The 22,237-nt window shown below is 37.5% G+C and overlaps 1 protein-coding gene across 2 annotated transcripts in view; it reads right to left on the bottom strand.

Annotated features, from left to right (window-relative positions):
- Nucleotides 1-22,237, bottom strand: part of CSMD1 (CUB and Sushi multiple domains 1) — a 2,032,824-nt gene that overhangs the window by 9,484 nt on the left and 2,001,103 nt on the right. The window contains exons 58-68 of one of the 2 annotated variants that reach the window (XM_055289255.2): nt 21,292-21,468; nt 20,492-20,671; nt 17,950-18,123; nt 17,193-17,366; nt 15,844-15,917; nt 12,107-12,218; nt 9,980-10,159; nt 8,621-8,665; nt 5,431-5,592; nt 4,551-4,663; nt 3,628-3,715 (exon numbers count right to left, since the gene is read on the bottom strand). In XM_055289255.2, the coding sequence (XP_055145230.2) occupies nt 3,628-3,715; nt 4,551-4,663; nt 5,431-5,592; nt 8,621-8,665; nt 9,980-10,159; nt 12,107-12,218; nt 15,844-15,917; nt 17,193-17,366; nt 17,950-18,123; nt 20,492-20,671; nt 21,292-21,468 (1,479 nt within the window). The remainder of the gene's footprint in view (nt 1-3,627; nt 3,716-4,550; nt 4,664-5,430; nt 5,593-8,620; nt 8,666-9,979; nt 10,160-12,106; nt 12,219-15,843; nt 15,918-17,192; nt 17,367-17,949; nt 18,124-20,491; nt 20,672-21,291; nt 21,469-22,237) is intronic. The other variant, XM_055289263.2, reaches the window with a different exon arrangement.

The following is a 22,237-nucleotide window of genomic DNA, read 5'->3' as shown; positions in this document are numbered from 1 at the left end:
TGTGCGATCCCTCTGCTACCCTCTTTTCCCTTCTCCTCCCCCTCCCTGTTTTCCCCTTTCCCTCCTCCTCTCTCATCGCCCTCCTTCCACAAGTTATTATTGGTTCCATGGCTGTTGCAACTACAACTGTTGATGCTGCTACTACGATGATAAACCAAACACAGTATTTAGGTATTTATACATTTACATTGCTTTACTGAAGAAGCAGGGTGAGCATCTTTGCACACGTGATAAGCTAGGTCATTCAATTTTCTAAAAAGCATTATTGAGACAAATGCACATCCAGTCACGCAACACTTCATGTTGGAGATACCTTCTGAGAAATGCTTCACGAGGCAATTTAGCGGCTGTGTGAGCATCAGAGTGCACTCACACACCTAGATGGTGTTGCCTACTGCACGTCTAGGCTATAGGTACAGCCAGTGGCTCTGACATGAGCAACGCCGTGCACTATGACATTATGGCAGCTATGGTGTCACCAGGTGTTAGGAATTTTTCAGCTTCTTTAGAATCTTGTGGGGTCACTGGTGTATACGAGATCTTTTGTTGACCAAAATGTCACTACGCGATGCGTGACTGTCCTATATAATTCATCCACTTAAGCTGAACACACAATCCAAGGCTTTCTCAGTGTATTCATAGGGTGGTGCTATCATCACCATAGTGTCGCTTAGAAGATTGGTGTCCCTCCAAAAGAATCTCAGTATCTATTAGCTTTATTCTCCCTCCACCTTCATCCCAACCTTCAGCCCTAGGCAACCACTAATCAGTGTCCCATCTCTTTGGATTTGCCAGTTATGGACATTTCCTGTAATGGATTCATAGACTATTTGGCCTTTTTTAATCTGCCTTCCTTCACTTAGCATGATGTTTTCAAAGTCCATCCATGTTGTATCATTCATTAATATTTTATTCTTCAGTGCTGACTAATATCCCACTGTATGGCTGTATTACATATTGTTTATTCATTCATCCATTGATACACATTTTGGTTGTATCCACATTTGGGTTATTATAAATAATGCTGCTCTAAGCATTCATGTACAAGTTTTGTGTGACATATTTTTCAGTTCTTTTGGCTACCCATGTAGGAGTGGAATTGCTGGAGCTTACAGTAACAACTATTTGATGAACTACCAGAGTGTTTTCCAGAGCAGCTGCATCATTTCACATTTCCCCAGCAAAGTATGACAGTTCCAGTTCCTCTGCCTCCTTGCCACCCTTTGCTATTTGACTTTTAGATCACAGCCATCCTTGTGGACGTGAAGTGGTATCCCAGTGTGGTTTTGATTTGCATTTCCCTGATAATGATTATAATCAACGTTTTTTCATGGGCTTATTGCCATTTGCATGTCTTTAGAGACATATCTACTCAAATCTTTTGTCAATTTCTTATTTAGGTTTTTTGCCTCTGTATTATTGAGCCATGAGAGTTCTTTGTATATTCTGGATACAAGTCACTTATCAGATACATGATTTTATGCGTTTTCTCTCATTCTTTGTGTGTATGTTAGGGTTGAGTCATTCAATCTTAACGGGGAAACTAATTTATTGTTGAGTTTGGTATGCAAGTTTTTGCATTAAAATTGTCATTCAAGTTAATTTTATTTTAGTATCCACTTAATGAAAATCACGTTTTTTGGTTTATCTACTGACTAGAGAAAATTAGGAGGTTGTTTATTTTTATCCATAAAAATAGATGCTTGCCATCATTCTTAAATGAATGGTTGCTGTTGCAGAATTACTTAAACATAAACTTTTCTAATTAGTTGAAGGGGGGACTTACTTATGAGTCAGATTATTTTGTAAAGTAAATTGTTTTTCCTGACAATAAGCTCATCATCACATAAGAATAAAAATTCCTTGTTAAACCAAGCTGTTATTTTGTTAGATTAAAATGAAATGGAGAAATGCAAAGAAAATGTGTAATAGCGAATTGATAGTTCAGGTCAAGTTCATTGGATCAGTGAACTTAGACATCTACACAGCATCTTGTACAGCTCACTGGGGTGTCCTTCAACAAAATTACTAGAGCGTGTGCTACAGAGAGAAAGGAGGACAAATGACTCCAGGATTTGGCTTAGAGGAAGAGAAAAAACATTACCCATCATTAGTGTTGGTCTAATGCATTTATTCTGTTTCATTACCTCAAAATAATATAACCCAGTTTAAAACATAATCTCAGCCATTGCCAACATTATAATGCTCTTCTATTTAATAATACTGCGGGTTGAATGGTGGAAGTAAAGTATTTTATGATTAATTATCCTTTTTTTGCCCTTTTACAGGCCAGTAGACATTTTTTTATATTCAGCACTTTGATAAAAGTCTTACAAAGTAAGTTCATCAGTGGTAATCATCACAAAATGGTACACTCACATTCCACCAAAAGGTGGCTCTGGTATCACAGCCTATAAGGTAATATTCTTCTTTATAAAAATAATGTGTGAATAGTATTCTACAAGTAGGAGAAATACGGTGCCAAGGTTATTACAAAAATGCATTTCCTTTTATTTGCGGATTGCAACAATTACAACGACTTCTGTGCAAAAAGAGCTGTAGCATGCACAAAGCAATGCTTACGTGGCCTCTCAATCTCATAACAACCTTGGGAACCTCTATACTGAGCTTTAAGATGAAGAAATAGGCTCAAGAATATTGTGACTCATCCTAGATGACAAAAATAGGAAGCAGATGAGGTAACATTCAGATCTGATGATTGTTTCCGCACATGTTCCTCCTTTAATCACTAAGGCAAAAATCAAATAGTACAGAAAGCTAAAGAAGGAAGGAGGACTTACCTGTCTATGTACAATAAGTTTTTTCTCATTTGTAAATCAAACCTCTTTCCACATCAATATATAGTCCTAATTTCTTTAAATAAATATACTGAATAATAATTGTTTCGTAGGTAGCATAATTTGTTACATAAAAATACTCATTGAAGCAATTCTTTTATGATAGATGGGCAACATACAGAGGTTATTTCTAACTTCCGCTACTAAAACAATTCTGCTTTAGACATGCCTGAATATGCAGAAAACAATTTACACATTTGCCTGATTAAAAATTCTAGACAGAGAATTGTTGGATGAAAAAAGTACTGACCAATTGTATCTACCCATACATCCATCAAAATTGAACATGGGGCTCTTTTCCTACTATCAACCCCAAACCAATTTTTAAAACTTTGTCATTCCAATAACTAAAAATAATCATCTTTGTTACTATATAAATATATATACATATTTATGAAGATCTTTTTATATGTTTGTTGGCCACTTTTAATTGCTCTTACTTTTTTTTTTCCTTTTAAGAACTCTTAGTTTTCTCTGGGTAACATACTTTGCTTATACGTTGATTTTCATCTTTTTCTCCCTTATTTTTAATAGCTCTTGATATAGTGAAGATATTATGTCTGGTATATTTATTGCATTATTTCCAGCTTTGTGTTTGTCTATTTTGCTATTCAAAATAATTTTTTTCATTCAGCTGTAAAATATGTTAGTCTCTCTCATTATTTTTGTTCAGGTTTCTTTTAGAGTTGTCTTTTCCATTTCTTCTTAGAAAAATCATTGGAAAGCCAAACTGATATTTGCTTTAAAAAATATCCTAAGTGCAACTTACCTTGCCTTTCTAGCTTAAATTTTCCAAAGTCTTTTCCATGAATGTCACCTTGAAAAGTAAATCCTCCTCTTTCAAGTCCAGATGATACCTGATATATAGGAAAGAAACGAAAAGAAATAAAAAGGTATACAAAGGGATGAATAATATCTTCTTTTAATATAATATAACTGTTGTAGCTCATGTTTAGATACTACTGGTTAAGTATTTTATTTTTGCCACTCCTTTGGTGACACATTTACAGTTAAGATCAGAAACCAACACAGAAGTGAACTTCAACTAATGTATGCAAATGCTCACAATCTCATTTTGATCTTAAAAATGATAGTCAACTTTACAATATATCTATTTGTTAACTACACTTTCTAAGGGAAGACAAAGGTATGAATTAAGAAATAATCTACACTGTGGAAAACTCGCTCTGTGTTCCAGCTATTGGGCAGGGGACATCACGTATGGCTGTCTACCCTTAAGTCAGATAGTGAATTAGAACACAGACAAATGGTTAACTTGCAAAGAAGGGTATTAAGGGGGACGTCTTAAATCTCTCTATTTATCTGGGAATGATTTCTTTTAGAACGAGCAGCATGGTTATGAAGTGGTCTCGGAAAATTTCTGATGGCACCACTCATGATATAACGTAGCAGTAACATCATAGACCCTGGATTTCAGGTCTTTTTCTGTCCTCAACAGTAACCACCCCTTTCAGGATGGCCAATTTATGTCTTACTTCTTAGACCTGGTTTCTTCCATTATAAAATGAAGGAATAAAATGGACACTCTGTCAAGAAGAGGGGCAGCTGAGTTTTCAAGGGGCAGACACAAGACGGCTCTACTCAGAAGCCTCCAATCCGTAGCCCTCACGTCGGCACAGAGAGATGTTTAGAAAGCCTGTGCTTTGTCACAGAACTTACACATGTACTTACATAACCATCTAGTCCCCAGTTGTCATTTTCAAACTTGCTTACAAAAATATCTGCTTGACCTTTAATTTGAAAAGATTTCAGCAGTAAGTGGGCCTCCTCCTTCTTGTAAACGCCTGTGAAAAGATCAGCAGGTCAGGCTTACCTTGGAGAAAGTTAGTAATTCAGCCCTTTAATCCACTTGATGTGGAATGTGGTACGGAGATGATAATATCATAGGTAATAGAAAACTCAAACAGAAATTGCATTTTTATTTGTGAATTTTAGCTTAGGAGCTTCTATTTTCCCCTGAAAATCACTTCTTAAATCCTTGTCTATCTTGAATAGGTATAATCCACTCCACTAAGTTCGATATCCTTATTCCACAGAAAGAATAAAAAATAACATATTTGATTTTGCTAATTAAAAAATCTCTCAAAAAGTATACAATAAAAATACATCACAGAATTAATGTAAGAATGAAAAAGATAATACACACACAGTGCTTAAAATAGTGTTTGCCATATAAATCAAGGCTATTTTATTTTATTAACTGTGTGATTATTTTAAAAATCTCATGATGAGCACGTGAGTTAAGAAAAAAGGTATTAAAAATAAAGTTTGGAGACATGCAGTATCTGTATATGAATCTCAGATTCTTGACTTAATATGTGCATAATTTTGAGCAAATCAGTTCACTTTTCTGTACTTGTTTTGTAATCTTTAAAATAAGAAAATAATACCAACCTCTCATGGCTAAGGAGAGGCTCCAATGAGTTACAGTGTATGTAAAGCCAACACAACATTAATAAGTACTTAATACTTATTAGATCACCTCTCTGTGAAAAGACAACAGGTCTATTTCCGCTCACACCATGCATTGAGGGAATTCTTCGGGACCTACCTGTCAACTTCAGCTCCACTGGCGAGGCTTCGCTGAAGGTGGCATTCACCTTACTGCTTGTTGCATTGAACCAGTCAACAGTTAGAGTGGCGGGTTGTCTTTTCCCTAAATATTCATAATACCCCTTCCACACTGAATTGACGAAAAAGACATCTGAAGGAACTGTGGGAAGGGGGAAACAGATGAATGTCAGCACACACAAACAATAAATTCAGACATTATTAAACATAGAAGGCATAATACTGCTTAGTGAGAGATCACAAATGAGGGCAGTGATGAAGACAAGGGGAGCCTAGTGCGTGGCTGGTCATAGCATGTGCGAAACTCAAAAGAAGCAGGTGTGAAGATTATTATGGTATGCAAGTAGACATTTGTGTTTATGTTTTTTTTTATTATTATATTATTAGAAGCCAAAGCATACCTATTTTAACAGCCCTTCCAAGGTCATGGGGTAGGGTGAATTGGTACTTCTGATGCTAGTTTAGTTTTTATTGTGCTTAGTAAGAAATATGTTTACCTGACCCACGAAATCACTACTGATATTTCAATAATATCCAAGTCTACTCTTTGAAAGACTTGGAAGGCTCAGAAGAACTGATATATATATATATATATATACTACGACAGCAAAGCCTTGTCTTGAAAAAGCTTACATATTCCAGCACCAAGTGGACTGGATATTCCAGCACCAAGTGGACTTATGAAGACAAAGCCCTTTCACTTCAGAGTCTTTATTTCGTAAGGAGAGTCCCTCTCTCTCATTCATGTTCTTCTGCTCTTCTTTAATCTCTGTGTAAAATATTCCATGAGTAAGAAGAGATGGGCTCATAATTTCAAATGTTTCTTTTATATATGTCTTTTAAATTCAGTAATAAAAGGCAGTCTTTTTAAAGCATAGAATTCATCGACAGGAAAACTTACAAAGATTACTTAGATATTTCCTCTTGTTTTCAATACTTAAGAAAAAAAAACTTATTTTTCATGTATCTGTTTAAAAATGTGTATAAAATCCTGCCATTTTCACACATAAACATGAATTGTACTGTATACATCCACATGATGATTTCAACATTTTTCTTCGTTTTCTGCCTTATGATGTGCATGAATTATTTAATTAGACAAGATTCATGATAAGCATAATTGGTCAAAACACATTGCTTGAGTTGCTAGGCGGAAATGAAGATTCATGGCTCCCTAACCTATTTTTCAGAATGTCCATTTACAGTTACAAATAATGAGGACAAAAGTATACTGTGCCTATACCCATGCTTTTCTTTTTAGCCTAACTGGCCATTTTCTTGTTTTCCTAGGCAGGCTAAACCTATAAAACTTGGCCTAGCAAGACAAGGGTTAAAGAAGAAGAGAAGATAATAGCTTCCTTTGGCCTTGAATAGACCCCACTTTCTCATAATAATAGTGATAATAAAATAAGTTAAAAACTCATATATCCACACAAGTATCTAACACATTTGCTTATAAATCACTGATTTTAGACACATCTACTTAGCCATTGCCAGCACAACAGAGGCCCCCATTGTAATCAGCAACCTCAAAATAACTTTATTTTCCATTACTAAAATTAATAGCCTTTAAAGTACATAAAAAATGTTTTCCCTAATTAGAATTTATATGCTCTTCTGAAGTGACTAATCCACTTGTTCAAGCATTCATTTAAGTTAATCTTGTTGAAGTTTCACAGGAACGGGCCAGGCCTGGCTGGGTAGGGTAAGATACAACCAATGTCTTAGAAGTGGCTTCTGTGTATTAAAATAGGACCATGAGTCATGTGGCAGAGGCCATCTTTCTGGGTCTTTATAATTTCACTTGTTGCTGGCAGCCTGCAGTATAATGCAGGAGCCACATAGCTGAGCTGTTCTAGAATGTACCACCTTGATGAGGAATCACATTCAGTTAGCACTTCCTTTCCAAGAGTATAAGAAAAGGAATATTGATAATAATGTTTGCACCTACAAAAGGAGTGTATAGATATTTCAATATCTTAAACACAAAATAAGCAAATAAAAAACAAAACACACACCCAACAATAATAACAAAAAGAGATTGTGTTTTCTTCCATTGAAGAACATGTTGCCTGGATAAAGAGCATTGACTTCTGTATGTGATTTTTAGGTAATATTTAAATAAAATAGTCTAGAAAGATTTAAAAAGCATTTTATATTCTTTATTATGCAGATTGGAGAAATTCCTTTCATCATATTGGCACATTTTTCCTTGTCTAAGAATTAAATGTGTAACACGGCATCCTGACAATATTTTTCCTTGTCTAAGAATTAAATGTGTCACACAGCATCCTGACACTATTTCTCCTTGTCTAAGAATTAAATGTGTCACACAGCATCCCGACAATAGCATTACAAATACTCTTTCCATGTTTCATTCTAAAATAGAGCTTATGTCCAAAAAAAAAACAGTGTTAAAACCTGAATAAAGAAAGTACTAGTCAAGCGATCTTATATATTCACAAAGGATTTCTCTTTCTGATAAAACAACAACAATAACAACAAAATACCCAACTTCAATTAATATAATTTGGGATACATTTTGTTATTTAAAAATAATTTGAATTTCAAACACAGAACATGCCAGATGATTTTGTGTAGTAAAAACTTTCCTCAGGAAATAAGACTTCATGTTTGCGATTTGCTATATAATGCATTTAGCAAAAGGCACCACATCCAACAAAAAACTATAATTAACATTTTAGAAGGCAAAGGATGCCTGAATGAACGGAGATACTTGGAAAAAATCGGGCTCCGTATTTGAACTGTTTACATTAACAACTTACGCTGTAAAAATGCCTCACTGATATGAGCTTCCTCATTTGGAGGAATAAAGTCGCAACCCTCTTTATAAGGCTCTCCATTATACCACATGGAATGATCAGTGTTTTCATTTCTCCCTACCAAATGCCGAAGGCAAGTTTGAATGAAACTGTGTGATAACACCAAAGGTTTTCTTTTTAAATGAAGTAATGTTATTTCATTAACAAACCACTGTTGTGAAATACATAGAATTCTATGTAAGCTTAGTGTTTTAAATAATAGAAACATTAACTTTGTGGGGGACTAATGGATTCAGAAATTTAAATGTTGAAAATGGTTTCACTGTGCAGAGTAGAGAACAAATCACTTTATTTGATTGAAATCTAGAACTGTTCTGGTATACAAACCTGGAGTTTTAGTAACTGTTTCATTAACTTCTCTCACTCCTTTACCTACAAGTAAAAAGACAAATTATCATTTTAAAAAAAACATTAATTTTTGAGTAAGTTTGAAAAATGTCAAATTGAAGCAATTTTCCTTTCTCCAGATTTTTTTAATGTACAAAATATGAATACCTTATACATATACATTTTAAACTCATGTCTTTACAGCAGAATATTCTTGGTGTTTGTGGGAAAGCAGAGTTTAACGATGAAAAATCAACGTCCATCTATCTACGTATATTTCCATTTAAAGTGCTACAACAGAGAGCCTTGCAAAGGAGGGTGCCTTCTATGTCATTTCTCATATGCTATTTGGAATACCCTGCCACATACTAAAAGGTAACACCCCACCCAAATAACCATGACGTGATAGTCCCTGTTGATTGTCCAATGCCCCACACAAATCAATGCATTTATAAGTTACTACTGAAAAATTCAAAATTATTTCCATTGCAGAATGTTCATTTTGGTCTATCAAGTTAGATTTAAGTCATAATTTCTTAGCTTTCACAGTTTTATATCAAACTATGAATTACCATTTTAAAAGTTTTCATTCTTCTAACAGGGAAGGGCAAGGGAAACAAAAGTCTCTTTAAAATCCCTAATATGAGAACTATAAATAGGCTCCAGGAAACAAAACCTAAAGTCACTGACTGTTTCACACGCCATCATTTTTGGTTTATGCTGTTTAGACTCCATGGATTTATAAATTACATACAGCGGAGAACCTGTAAGTTTAACTATCGTCAAATCTGACCTAGGCTGATGACTCTCACTTGTAAACACACAAATTTGTAATTAATGGATTGTTTCCATGTGAATTGCTTTTGTAATTTTAAAAAGCAGAATCAGTGTCAGGGACACACAAACTGGGGTTTTACCACAAACAGCATGTGGTCTTAAAAATAACACAGAGTTTCATTCTTCTCGGATACTTGGTGATATTTATTCATTTTCATCTCTAAGAACTACTTTTCCTGAAACTATACCGAACATTACTTTCCTTTTAAATCAGAATGCTTTTCTTTAACCAAATAGCTTTTCTCTTTTGGTTTAAAACAATACGATCATTTTATTATGTACTAATTGCATACTAATTGTACTATACATTTAGCTGTGCCACCATTGCATCAAACACTGAGGATACACACGTTCACACACACACACACAGCTCAGGCACATGAAGCAGGATTGAGGCAGGTGGCGATGCTGCAGCCTCATGCTGTTACTTATGGGTCTCACACATGGACGCTAGCCTGATGGGAAGCTGATCTTTTCCCTTGCTCTTTGGAAAAGTAGGCCACTCCTTGATCAATGACTTACTTTTACACACAGGCGACTTTCCTGTCCATCTCATGTCTGCTTTACATGTTCTGTGCTCAGATCCACCCGCCAGGAAAAAGCCTGGATGGCAGGTGTACACTAAGGTGTAGCCGAAAGTAGGAAGATCGATGGCTCTCACATCCGCATGAGCCGGGGTTTCTGGCTGTCTGCAGGCATGAGCTGAAACAACATTAGGAAACATTGAGACTTTGTTTATTGTAAAGTTAGCACATGTGTCTAGAGAAATGAATAGATTAAAATAGTTTGGAAATTGTTACGCAGTCAGTATGTATATATACATATATATACACATATATATGTAATTTTTTTTGGTAGAGATGAAGTCTTGCTATATTGTCCAGTCTGTGCTAGAACTCCTGACCTCAAGCTTATCTTCTGTTTTGACCTCCCAAACTACCGGGACTACAGGCATGAGCCACTACACCCATCCTATATATATTTATACATAGGTAATAATGTGCAAAGATTTAGAGTTGAGATCACAGCTTTGAAATAAAAAACACTTCTGCTATACTACCAAAATAAATATGTTAAAGATCCTTAAAAGCCCAGTCTTATAAATTATAGAGACTGGTGAATATTTAGATATGCTTTGATTTTGTTCTTGTGGAAACTACCAAATTTATTATTCAATTTAATTAATTATTTTGGTAAAAATTTAATGTGTATTTAGAAACTTAATATAAATTCTTATTTTCTTTAAAATATAATTTAGGAATAAATGAGACTGTAATGTATACTCTATATCTCAAATCACTCCATTCCTTATAAAGTTTGCATACATGCTGCAAGTAAGGATTGGCATATTATTATAAAACAAGTTTACAATTTTATTTATTTATTTTTATTTATTTATTTATTATTTATTTATTTTTTGAGACAGAGTCTTGCTGTGTCACCCAGGCTGGAGTGCAGTGACGCGATCTGGCTCTCTGCAAGCTCCGCCTCCTGGGTTCATGCCATTCTCCTGCCTCAGCCTCCCAAGTAGCTGGGACTACAGGTGCCCGCCACCACACCCGGCTAATTTTTTGTAATTTTTAGTAGAGACGGGATTTCACCATGTTAGCCAGGATGGTCTCGATCTCCTGACCTCGTGATCCGCCCACCTCGGCACCCCCAAAGTGCTGGGATTACAGGCGTGACCCACCACGCCCAGCCAAGTTTACAAATTTCAAATTGTGCATGCAGTTGTTTTGAGTATTGTCACTGTTTCACTAATTAGTAACCATAACAAATACCTGATATTATCAAGCTCCATATTATATATAAACATATGCATATATACATATGAGTGTATGTATATACATATATATGTACATATACTATCAACATATAATTTGAGTAGTGATTTAGAGCAGAGATAATTTTAAAATAAACACACCCAAAAATCACGCCTTATATACTAAGATATTTTTATAACATTCTATTAATGTTTTTATTTTTAATATAGCAAGAATAAGACACTGCATTTCACTAAATTCAGAGTGAGTGAAATGAATAATTCACATACTACTCATCCACAGATTTTTTCTAATTCTCATGATTAAGTCACAAAATAAAATGTGATCCTTAAGTATGTACTTGAATGATCAATTCATATATATTTCCTGTTATAGCGAGAATAATCTTTTAAACACTTCTACTTAGACTCTGACATATGACAGTATTCAGTTCACCCTCTCTTTGGTAATTTGATGTAAATATCCTAGAAGAATAATAGCACGTACAAATAAGTTTTCCCTCGAAGAATGTTCAGTATAACGTTACTCACTTATCTTCGGTGTCAAGCAGTTTCTCAGACTTTACTGTGCCTTAGAATCTCCTGGAGCACTTGTTAAGCTAAACTGTCCCCCTTCTCTCCTCCCCAGCTCCCTCTAGAGTCTCTGGTTCAAGGTCAAGGGTGGGGCTTGAGAGCGGCCTTCACAGCCCAATGTCCAGCCAATGCTTATGCTGCCAATTCTAGGGAACCAAACTTTGAGGACATCCAAAGTTTAGGATTAGGGAATTAAAAAACAATTTCTCATTATTTCCCTTAGGGGTAAACACTTCTCAGACATTCACAATAAATAGGTTACTTCTGATGGTGGTGGAAGAAATCACACTTACGTATACATGCGGTCTGTGTCCCACTCCATGTTAAATTGGCAAGGCAGGTGCGAGTCGTGGAACCTTGAATATGGTAGCCTTTTCTGCACCTGAAAAAAACCGTGCTTCCAACCTAGAGAGGAAATCCAATACTAGCTTCAGAGGCCAAGGGAATATACGAAGTGTCGACTAGTGATACCTGAAAGCACACGCCCGGGTAAAACTATAGCAGCCACTTTTCAGGTTAATGTCAAGCCACCGTCTACATCAACATGTGCATTTTAACTGCATGTTACAGTGTTATGCACAATGGAGATTGCTCAATGAATAATGCAAGATCTTCGCGAATTTTGAAAATTTAGAAGGCTGTTTGGGTAAAGAAGTTACACCTTTTCTGTTTTAGAGTTCTTTCTTTTTTGTTTGTAATAATTATTATTTCCTTTTTCATTTTTTTCCTGCCACTCACATTTTGAACAATTGGTATTTATTAGAAGATTACTTTTGTTAGCACTCCTAGGGGATTGGTCAACTCCTGCTCATACAGAATCCACCAAAACTCTACCTGTCTTTCTGATGCTTCAAACTGTACAAACTGTTTACTGTTGTCTGAATGTCTGAGGCATCTTCCTCACCAGGTCTTCACAAAGCTAACCCCCACTTAATTCTCTGGACTTTGCTTAAACTGCACATCCTCTGCAGATTCTTCTCTGATCCTCCAGGAATGAATCACATTCAGCTTGAATGCATTTCCCCAACATCGGATGTTATCTGCTCCACTCACTACAGTGTCCTGGAATTACCTGTATATTTATTCACCTATGTGTGTTCCTAATTTAACCAGAGGTGCCTTGAGGGGCAGATTCCTGCGATCTGTAAATATCTTTTTTAAAGAATGAGCTATAGTCGTGTGTTGAGGGGCGCCAAAGATCGTCCATGGTTCTGCATATCTGCAGCATGAGGCCAGCATGACCCACGTACAAAGGGAGAGGAAAGCAACACCCAGGGAAGGGGGGTTTGTACTCATCACAGCTTGGCTTGGGACCACGTTGTTTACTTAAAGCTTGACTTATGAAGGTACATAAGTGTACCAAGTTAGAGTGCAAAGATTTGAATTCCCCTCTTGTTTCTTGCTCTGAGAACTTTAACCAGTTATTTAATTCCCTGTGTCTGTCTTCTCACAGGCATAAGCCCATACCTCCCTTGTTGGGATTCTGGGAACAATAACTACAAGTAAAATGCAAGGAAATAGTTGGTACACTGAAGAGTGACAAAGGATATCAGGAGAAAAAGAATGCTGCTTCTAGCAGTTGATAAAGTGGAAGTATGAATTTATAAACAAAAGTGCAAATTTATCTAAATTTCAAATCAATAGTTAATTTAAGATTCAATGATGGGAAAGGGTTGACTCATTTACTCTTGATTGATTGATTGATTGATTGACTGATTGATTTAAACTTTAGAGTCAGGGCCTCTCTCTGTTGCCCAGAGTACAGAGCACAGTGGTGCAATCATAGCTCATTGCATCCTTGACCTCCAGGGCTCAAGTAGTCCTCCCATCTCAGCCTTCTGCGTAGCTGTGACAACAGGTGCACCTTACAACGTCCAGCTGATTTTTTGTATTCTTTGTAGAAATAGGGTCTTGCTATGCTGCCCAGGCTGTTCTCCTGACCTCAAGAGATTCTTCTACCTGGGCCTCCCAAAGTTCTGGGATTACAGGCGTGAGCTGCTGCTCCCAGCCCATTTCCTCTCTGTCAGGAATGGTGTCCATCAACTCTCCATGCAAGCATGTTTGCAATTCCAAACAGACCTCCTAGTAAACAGGCTGACATTGTCAGGAAGGTCATGGACAACCTGTATCATTTACTGGCAGAAAGAAAATAAAGTCTCCTTCTCAATAACTTTTTTTTAGCAGAATATACCAAGCTACTCCAAATTGATTATCATACACTAACTCTGGAGCTACGGGTTTCTGGGACACGCCTGGCTGGAGAATGGGAGGTAGTCGTTTAAGCTGCAAGATTAACACAGCCTAACACAGTGACATTTCACACTGAAATGGCTCACTTTGTGTAAGTAATGTTTCAGCATACGGTGCTAAAGAAAACAGACAAAAATCTCATCGGTTACATTAAAAACTAAAATGTTCCTAATAAAGGAAGAAAAAAAAACATTTGGGGACAGCTGCATTTCATGGTCTCAACCTTCTCCTTAAAAGATGGTGTCTGGGCTCTTTAAATTATTAGTAAATCTTGCTGTTGGATAAACTCTATTATTCATGTTAGTGTAACTAATTTGTTATAAGGAGGGTGAAGGATTTATCCAACTCTATTAGTGTCATATGATAGGTTATAGAACTATGTTGCTAAATATAGTCATCATCAACTTTTAATTACTGTAAGTTGTACATAGGCAAGTTAAGAATTGCTCAAAGCAATGGTGATTGAAATTTTATTTTTTGTAGTGAATCAGTGAGAGCGACATCCATATATAGTATTTTCCAATATTCCTTGACAATTTGGCATTAAATATTTATATACCTGAAAGTATTCACTTAAAGTTGAAGGACATATTTGAGACATAATAGAAAATGTGCTAGAATTAGTATATTATCTCCCTGTAAGGATCTCCCCTGTGGGATGGAAGAGAGCTACAAGGAAGTGGCCACTCTTGTGTCAGAGCGAGAACAATGGGAATATTTTCATGCTCATGAGAGATGGGGAAAGTGGCTGAGGAAGAAGGTTTTTTATTCTTAATTGATGAGATCCCTATATATTTAACTTTTGTTTTCAAAGTCATACAACCAGAGAACAGTGAAGTTATGGGAGTACTTAAGATGGTTAAAACATTTTATTTCAAGCTTCATTACCTTCCACTTTCAGGTATTTCTCCAATATTCACTGAAGTGTTAATGTTCATTTTATTAAAAGTCAAAGGAACATTCCAAAATGATATTTAGTATGCTAATCATTCATAGAAATTTAAAGATCATACGGAGAACTAATTTCACAAGTAAGTTTAGATTAAGGGGCTTACATACATTTTCTCCTGTTTCTGTCTCTAGAATTTAATATTATTTGCCCACTATATCCAGTCCCTAAGTGGAACATTTTATGGGTAGCTAATCAGTGACAAGTTACCCCAATTTGAGAATCGCCGTGTGAGTTTAACAGACAAATAATAGAATCATGCATGATTTCAAGTAGAAAATAACATAATAGTTGCTATGTTAATTTCTTTTTTTTGAGACGGAGTCTCGCTCTGTCGCCCAGGCTGGAGTGCAGTGGCGCAACCTCGGCTCACTGCAAGCTCGGCCTCCCGGGTTCACGCCATTCTCCTGCCTCAGCCTCTCCGAGGAGCTGGGACTACAGGCGCCCGCCACCACGCCCGGCTAATTTTTTGTATTTTTAGTAGAGACGGGGTTTCACCGTGGTCTCGATCTCCTGACCTCGTGATCCGCCCGCCTCGGCCTCCCAAAGTGCTGGGATTACAAGCGTGAGCCACCGCGCCCGGCGCTATGTTAATTTCTATATGAAATTATGCATTATTCCATTACAATCTAGTAAGCAAGATATATATATATATCAATATATATATCAAAATCAATATATATAAAACACATGTAGAAATCCCCTTTGAATGAATTTTGTTCAAGTAAATATAATACGAATAAGGTATGATATAAAAAAGCACTCATATATGCTTAACAAATATATTTTATATTTCCAGAAAGAAAACGTAGTAAATTCATAATGAACTACCTCATAGCCTCTGGAGCTATTCTGTATTCCAAAGTGTGGTGTCCCAGGGTCTGGGCAGTTGTTATGAGCAGGATCTGAAATTTGTGATTTAAAAAGAAAACAAGGCACCAGATATAGTTATTATGGGAATTTTAACAGCTTTCACTAAAAGGTCTCATGAAATAGAGAAAATATTGTTTTGAGAAATGTGCAAGATGTTTTTCAAGAAAGTTAAAAATTAAATTGCTACTTTTATCTTCTCTCCAAGACATCTTTTTTAGATGTTAACTTTTAGACTTTAAGTAGTTCAGTACGTTCTTTTTATATAAGAATAAGTACACTTTTTTCCATTCTCTGGCTTTTTTCTATAGAAATATATTTGTTTGGTCAATGATATACTATCTTCAACAATGATCTATCACTATCTTTTTGTTTATTAGGATTCAATTAATGGCCATCTCATTTGGTTACCCATTACATTATTCTGAATTTCTTTAATTAATTTTCCTCAACATTTCAAAATGAAAAATATATTTAGTGCTTCAAAATGGAAGCATATGGAAACCAAGAGTGACATTTTTCAAAAAACACAGGACCTGGGTAACCCAGTGGCACTTCAGCTCTCTTATTTGCTGCTCTACAGTTACCAGTACAAAAACAAAATACATGACTTCTTAAAACCTGTTATTTAGAGCGAGTAATCTTCCAGGGGGAAGAAAAATATTTTTAGTGTAGAGATAGCTACCGTATAGCAATAGTTTAAATTAAATGACAGCAAATATTATTATGATTAGAAAAAATGATTCAATGATAATATTTCTTTAATACTATCTTTATTTTGTAGGTGGATACTATTCAGTTTCTTAGAAAATAATCCAGACTAATTATTACTTTTTTACTAAAAATTAGTAGAACACCCATTATTCTGCTTAGTAAATCTCAATGAACAAAATTAACCCAGCGATAAAACTTGACTCTGCAGCAATAAAACAACAGCAAGACTGTCTCTGTGGGCGGGGGGGGGGGCTGCCTTAGAGAATGTTCCTAACTGCACCTTTCCCCTAAACAATGCAATTGGGAGTTAAGGTAGACAGCGGAGAGAGCAACTGAGATGAGACAACAAAGTGTAGTAGCTACTTTAGCAGACTTCTGACTTAACCTCCAAAGTTAGTTTGCGTGATTTAAAAGAGGCGGCACATCAGTTTAGCTGATTAGTGCGCAATCCTATTCAGTGCAAAGAATATTACTTTGTACAGAAAATTATCTATGGAAACACTTTCTATGTAATCACAAATGACCCAATTTCAGAATGAAGTGACCTCATCTCCAAATACTCCCAAGTATCACGAGGGCTGTATTATAATTATTACCAATGCAGGTGGGTTGTATGCCACTCCACATGCCGTCAGCTTGGCAGATTCTTCTTGAGGATCCCACGAGTATAAATGGAGATTTGCACTGGAAGAAGACTTCGGACTTATAGGTGAAACTTTTCCCACTAAGTCGCCCTTCTGCGGGGATGCCCGGGTCTCCGCAGAACACAGCTGTGAAAGATAACCAGGAAGAAGTCAGCCTTCAATGTCCCTGGAGCAGCTTCACCAATTGAGCTTGGTAACTAGTTTCTGTTAAATCTTTAGCTTTAACTATTAAACAAGAAAAAGACTAAAAGGAGGCCAGGCACGGTGGCTCACACCTGTAATCCCAACACTTTGGGAGGTGGAGGCAGGCGGATCGCTTAAGCTCAGGAGTTCGAGACCAGCCTGGGCAATGTGGCGAAACCTATGTCTACAACAAATACAAAAATTAGCTGGGTGTGGTGGCATACACCTGTAGTCCCAGCTACTCAGGAGGCTGAGGTGGGAGGATGGCTTGAGCCCAAGAGATTGAGGCTTCAGGGAGCTATGATTGAACCACTGCACTCCAACCTGGGCAAAAGAGTGAGGCCCTGTTTCAAAAAAGAGACTCTGCCCTTAGGCAACGCAGTCTCAAGTTTGAGGTTTTTTTGTATTTTAGGGCTATTATTACCCACCAGGAAGGTCCTCAGATTGTAACCTTAGGATGTGCCCTGGTTATCAGTTCCTGTTGCAGACCTACGGTGGGCGGAACAAATTCTGCTGTAGAACTTACGCAGGCACTGGGGGATCTCTCCTTTCCACACCCCGCGACCTTCACAGGAGAGGATGGCGGAGTGAGAGAGCTGGTAACCATCCACGCAGCTGTAACTTATGCTGGAGCCCCAGCGGAAATCAGTTCCCTCCACTGTTCCATTCGGCACGGGCGGCGGCTGAGGACACAGCACGGCTATTTCCAAAGAACAAACAAGATCAACATCCGGACCTGCTGCAGCTGTGATGCTCAAACGATCCACATTTCAACTTCACCTGAATTACAAATGACATCTACATAGGTGTTTAAAAAATAATAATAAAAGAATTGCCAAGGAAGACAGTACATCAAAATAATAAAAGTTTTTTAGAATATTTCTTCATGAATATCGATAAAGTATATAAAAGCAAAGTCAAGTCACAACACATAGGATTGAACATGACATTCCCAATATGTACAAGGCCAAGAAAGGAAGAAACATTCTTGTTTAATCTGTGTCTTTTTATGATAGTTACCAAGGACAATTCGAATGAGGATTTGGTCAGACGACACAAATTCATAGGCACAGATGGTAAGAATTGTTCTGGCCATCTGTATTTTTTATTTAAAGATGGCATATAGTTTCCAAAAGACACAGCTGGTCCATCTATTTACTGAATATATTTTTTTAGAAATGGCTGAATGGCTAAAGAAGATGCTGTGAAATACCATTTGCAAGTGTTTCATCACAGCCTTGGAGGCTGATGTCTACTTTACCGGCCTGAGAAGCAACAACACGGTTCCTAGGGAGGATTTCCCTGAGGGTGATGTCACCACAGATCCACCTTGCCCACTCTAGAAATTATACTAAAATGCACAACGGGGGACAAAAATCCAAAAGCCACTGTCTAAAATCCTTCCCTGAAGATACAAAACTTCCCTAATTTTTGAAATGAATGAAAGTTTCCAAGTGACCCTGTAGGTAGCAGAAGGCACTACAAAAGAATAACTGCCTGCATTTTGTGCGTTCAAGCTCACGCCTTCTCATGTGAGAAAGACATGCCAACACACGCAAACCACACGTGCACACCCAAAAGTTGGAAATGGGTCCTTCTCTCACCACTTTACCTTCTACTGATCTGTTCACTCATTCAACAAATCCCTCCTGAGACCCCACAGCGAGGGCTGGGGAAATGCGTGCTCTGGCCCAAGGGAATGTCCAGGGGGAGGCCCCAGTTGGAAGAGACCTGAGCTACATGGGTCCCCTAAGGGAGGGGGGAATGGGAGGAGACAAGTTCAAGGAGGGACAGAGAGAGAAAGAGGTCCCATCTGGTAGGGCCTTGCTGGCCGTGGCGTTGTTATAAACACAATGGGTACTAGAAAGAAGATAAAAATCAACAAAATTATGCGTGAAGTGTATTTTATTGGCAATTTCCATCATGACCATTTGACCTGAACACTGCCAACACAACTTAGTGCATTTTCATTAAACATTTATTTAGCGTCTGCTATATAACAGGTGTAGTACTAAGTTATGATACAAAGAAGGGAAGGCAATGAGATCCTTTGACTCTACTGGGAGAGGAAAGCAGGATGGTTCAAGAACACGCCCATGTCAGAAGAGAGAGAAAGCAATATTTTTGAGCATTCAGGTCACATTTAAGCCTCTGCCACATTTAACCATGTGTCTTGCAGAGCTCACTGAAGATGAAACCTTCTCCATTAAGCTACTGAGTGTCCTAACTCTCCCTCTCTCAGTATTTTATTTGTTCCTAGTCTAATAAAGAGGAGAATGCCACCTTCTTATGTCTGGTCACTGACAGCTTTCAAGCCCCTCTCTCCCCCTCTTCTTCTTGTCCTTCCTTTGCACCAGCTGATAAGAAAGTCTGAATAGTTCTTCTTTGCTTCTGGTAAATAAACCGTCACCATGCAAATCCCTGGCCCTTGCACAGCCCTCACTCAGCCCTGCTCCCTGGTCACTGTAAGAGCCAAGCCCACTCACTCTGCTTTACTGAAGCCACCTTGATGGCTTGAGCCTGTCTTGGTTTGCCCAGAGCGTCCAGTCACATAAGTCATAAACCTCTTCCTGCCTTCTCGGCAAGTGTCATCTTCAGTCCCGGCAACCAAACCCCATGAAACATCACGTTGCTAACCTTCTCTACCAGTACTCTGCCATTACTAGGCGATTGGCTCGTCTCTCCAGCCTGCCTCTAAATTCCTACAATTAGATTCACCATGCCACGAACACCTCACACAGCGAGGGTCACAGGTTTACCCAGGACAGCAAACCACTGGGATTCAGACACAGACTCTAGGGGTGGTGTGACTGTCACTGAACCCTGACATCTCCAGTTCCTGGTTTGTGATCCTAAGCCTTTTCCTCTACCTCTCTATGAGTTAGTTTTTCCACCTGTAAAACTGAGATTAAAGTATTACAAAAAAAAGGACTTAACAGTTGCAAACTGGTGTTTAAGAATTCCTAGCCCCTAGAAGGGCTACATAAATGCTTGCAAAATTAAACAAGGCATAATTCAATAAAGACTTCTATACATATCTGTAAAATCCAAAGAGTCACAAAACAAACCTTTGCAGACAGGTTTGCTCTGATTCCATGTGCCGTCTTTGGTACAGCGAATAGTGGCGGATGTGACCGGTTCCATGAGATAGCCTGGGTTACACTGATAGCTCACAGTCTTGTTGAAGGTGAAGTCGTTCCCAAACTGGATGCCATTTGCTAGTGTGCCTGGATCCCCACAACTTATAACTAATAAACAGGTAATAGGAAAGAATCAGAGAAATTCATTTATCATGAAATGAATTAGTCACCATTTCTATTCAAGATACTCTCTTTGAGCTGCTATTCAAAGTGGTTAAGCAGTGAATTAATAAAGCAATATTACCCTCTGTTTGATGATTTCACTGACCCGCTGTCAGAAGGAACACTTGTATTTTGAGAATCACTGATTTCTATTCTTTTGGCAGCTGGCTGTCAGATGCTGACTTCCACCCCTTGACTAGCCCCTAATTAGGCATGGTGTATAGTCAGAAAGATGAAGCCTGCAGTCAGAGAACCAAAGACATTTCTTCTTTCTCTGCAGACCGAATGGTCTACAGACAAAGTCTTGACTTTTTTTGGTCTCAATTTTACAGTGTTCGACTGAGTTCAGTCAGTGGCATTTTAAATTAGCTTCAGCCATACAAATAAGAAAGTGGAAAAAATCTTAAAGTACCCAAGAAATAGAGTCAAAATATCACACATAGTTTTCCTTTTTTTCCTCTATGAATTAAAAATGAAAAAACAGTATAACACCTTAAAGTCATTTTTTTGCAATGGAGTGAATTTCATAGTAATGTCTGAGTCTACCATGACGTCTGGTTACTAACTTGTGCAGTCGGGAGCGGTGCCTGTCCAGGTCCCATTGGCTGTGCAATGCCGCGTCATGAGCCCTGAGGTCTTGTAGCCTTCCCAGCAGGCATAGATGACCGAGCTGGAGAACAGAATGCCATCACTACTGACAATCATTCCGTTGGTGGGCGTGCCAGGGTTACCACAGGACACAGCTGTTAGGCAAACAAGAACAACAACACACACAGTGAGTGACCCAAGATGAAAATGGCAAATACAGGAGACCAACCGGTATCACTGCAATAGACTACACATTTGTTACAAACCCACAGCACACAATCCTATGGAAGTTCCTTAACATATGTCTTACTATGGCTCATATTCTTATTTTATTGATTAGCTACAAATATAAAAATAACCTTTCAATTTGTCTTTTCTAAAGTGAATTATTTGTAAACAAATTAAAACACGAGTTAAAGCACCAAAAGTTCAAGGCCTTGTTATTCAGGGACTGAATGTTTTTAATAGCCTTGCTATTTGGGGATTGAATGTTTTTAATGCCGTGACAGAATTGTTGTGATTTTTAAAAAAGAATATCTATGATATTAGCAACACAGAAGCATCTTCCTTTATGTAATCACTGTATTTTTTAAAATCTAGGCAATTCAAGTCCTATTTTACATCTCCAGGAGAATTCACTTTGGAAAATAAAGAATGCCTCAGAAGTATGAATGACTGTACTTGAACTGCTTTGTAAAATGATGTCCTCAATATCACCAGCTCTAATAGCAGCTGTGTTAATTGGCTTTGACATGATTGAACTTTACATTTCTCTCAAAAGGCTCCTAATGCCATGTACAGGCAATAAGACCTCAATTAACGATGGTCAGTGCAACAGGTCTACACTCTGTGCCTATTTTTTACATTTTTAGTCAGTAAACAAAAGCAAGCTCGGCTGCCACTGGGTACATTTCAGGGTGAACA

Source organism: Symphalangus syndactylus, chromosome 1, assembly GCF_028878055.3.
Source record: "Symphalangus syndactylus isolate Jambi chromosome 1, NHGRI_mSymSyn1-v2.1_pri, whole genome shotgun sequence".
In the NCBI taxonomy this organism is placed as follows: domain Eukaryota; kingdom Metazoa; phylum Chordata; class Mammalia; order Primates; family Hylobatidae; genus Symphalangus; species Symphalangus syndactylus.
Note: the sequence above shows the minus strand (reverse complement) of the source record. Positions and strands in the feature narration are given on the sequence as shown.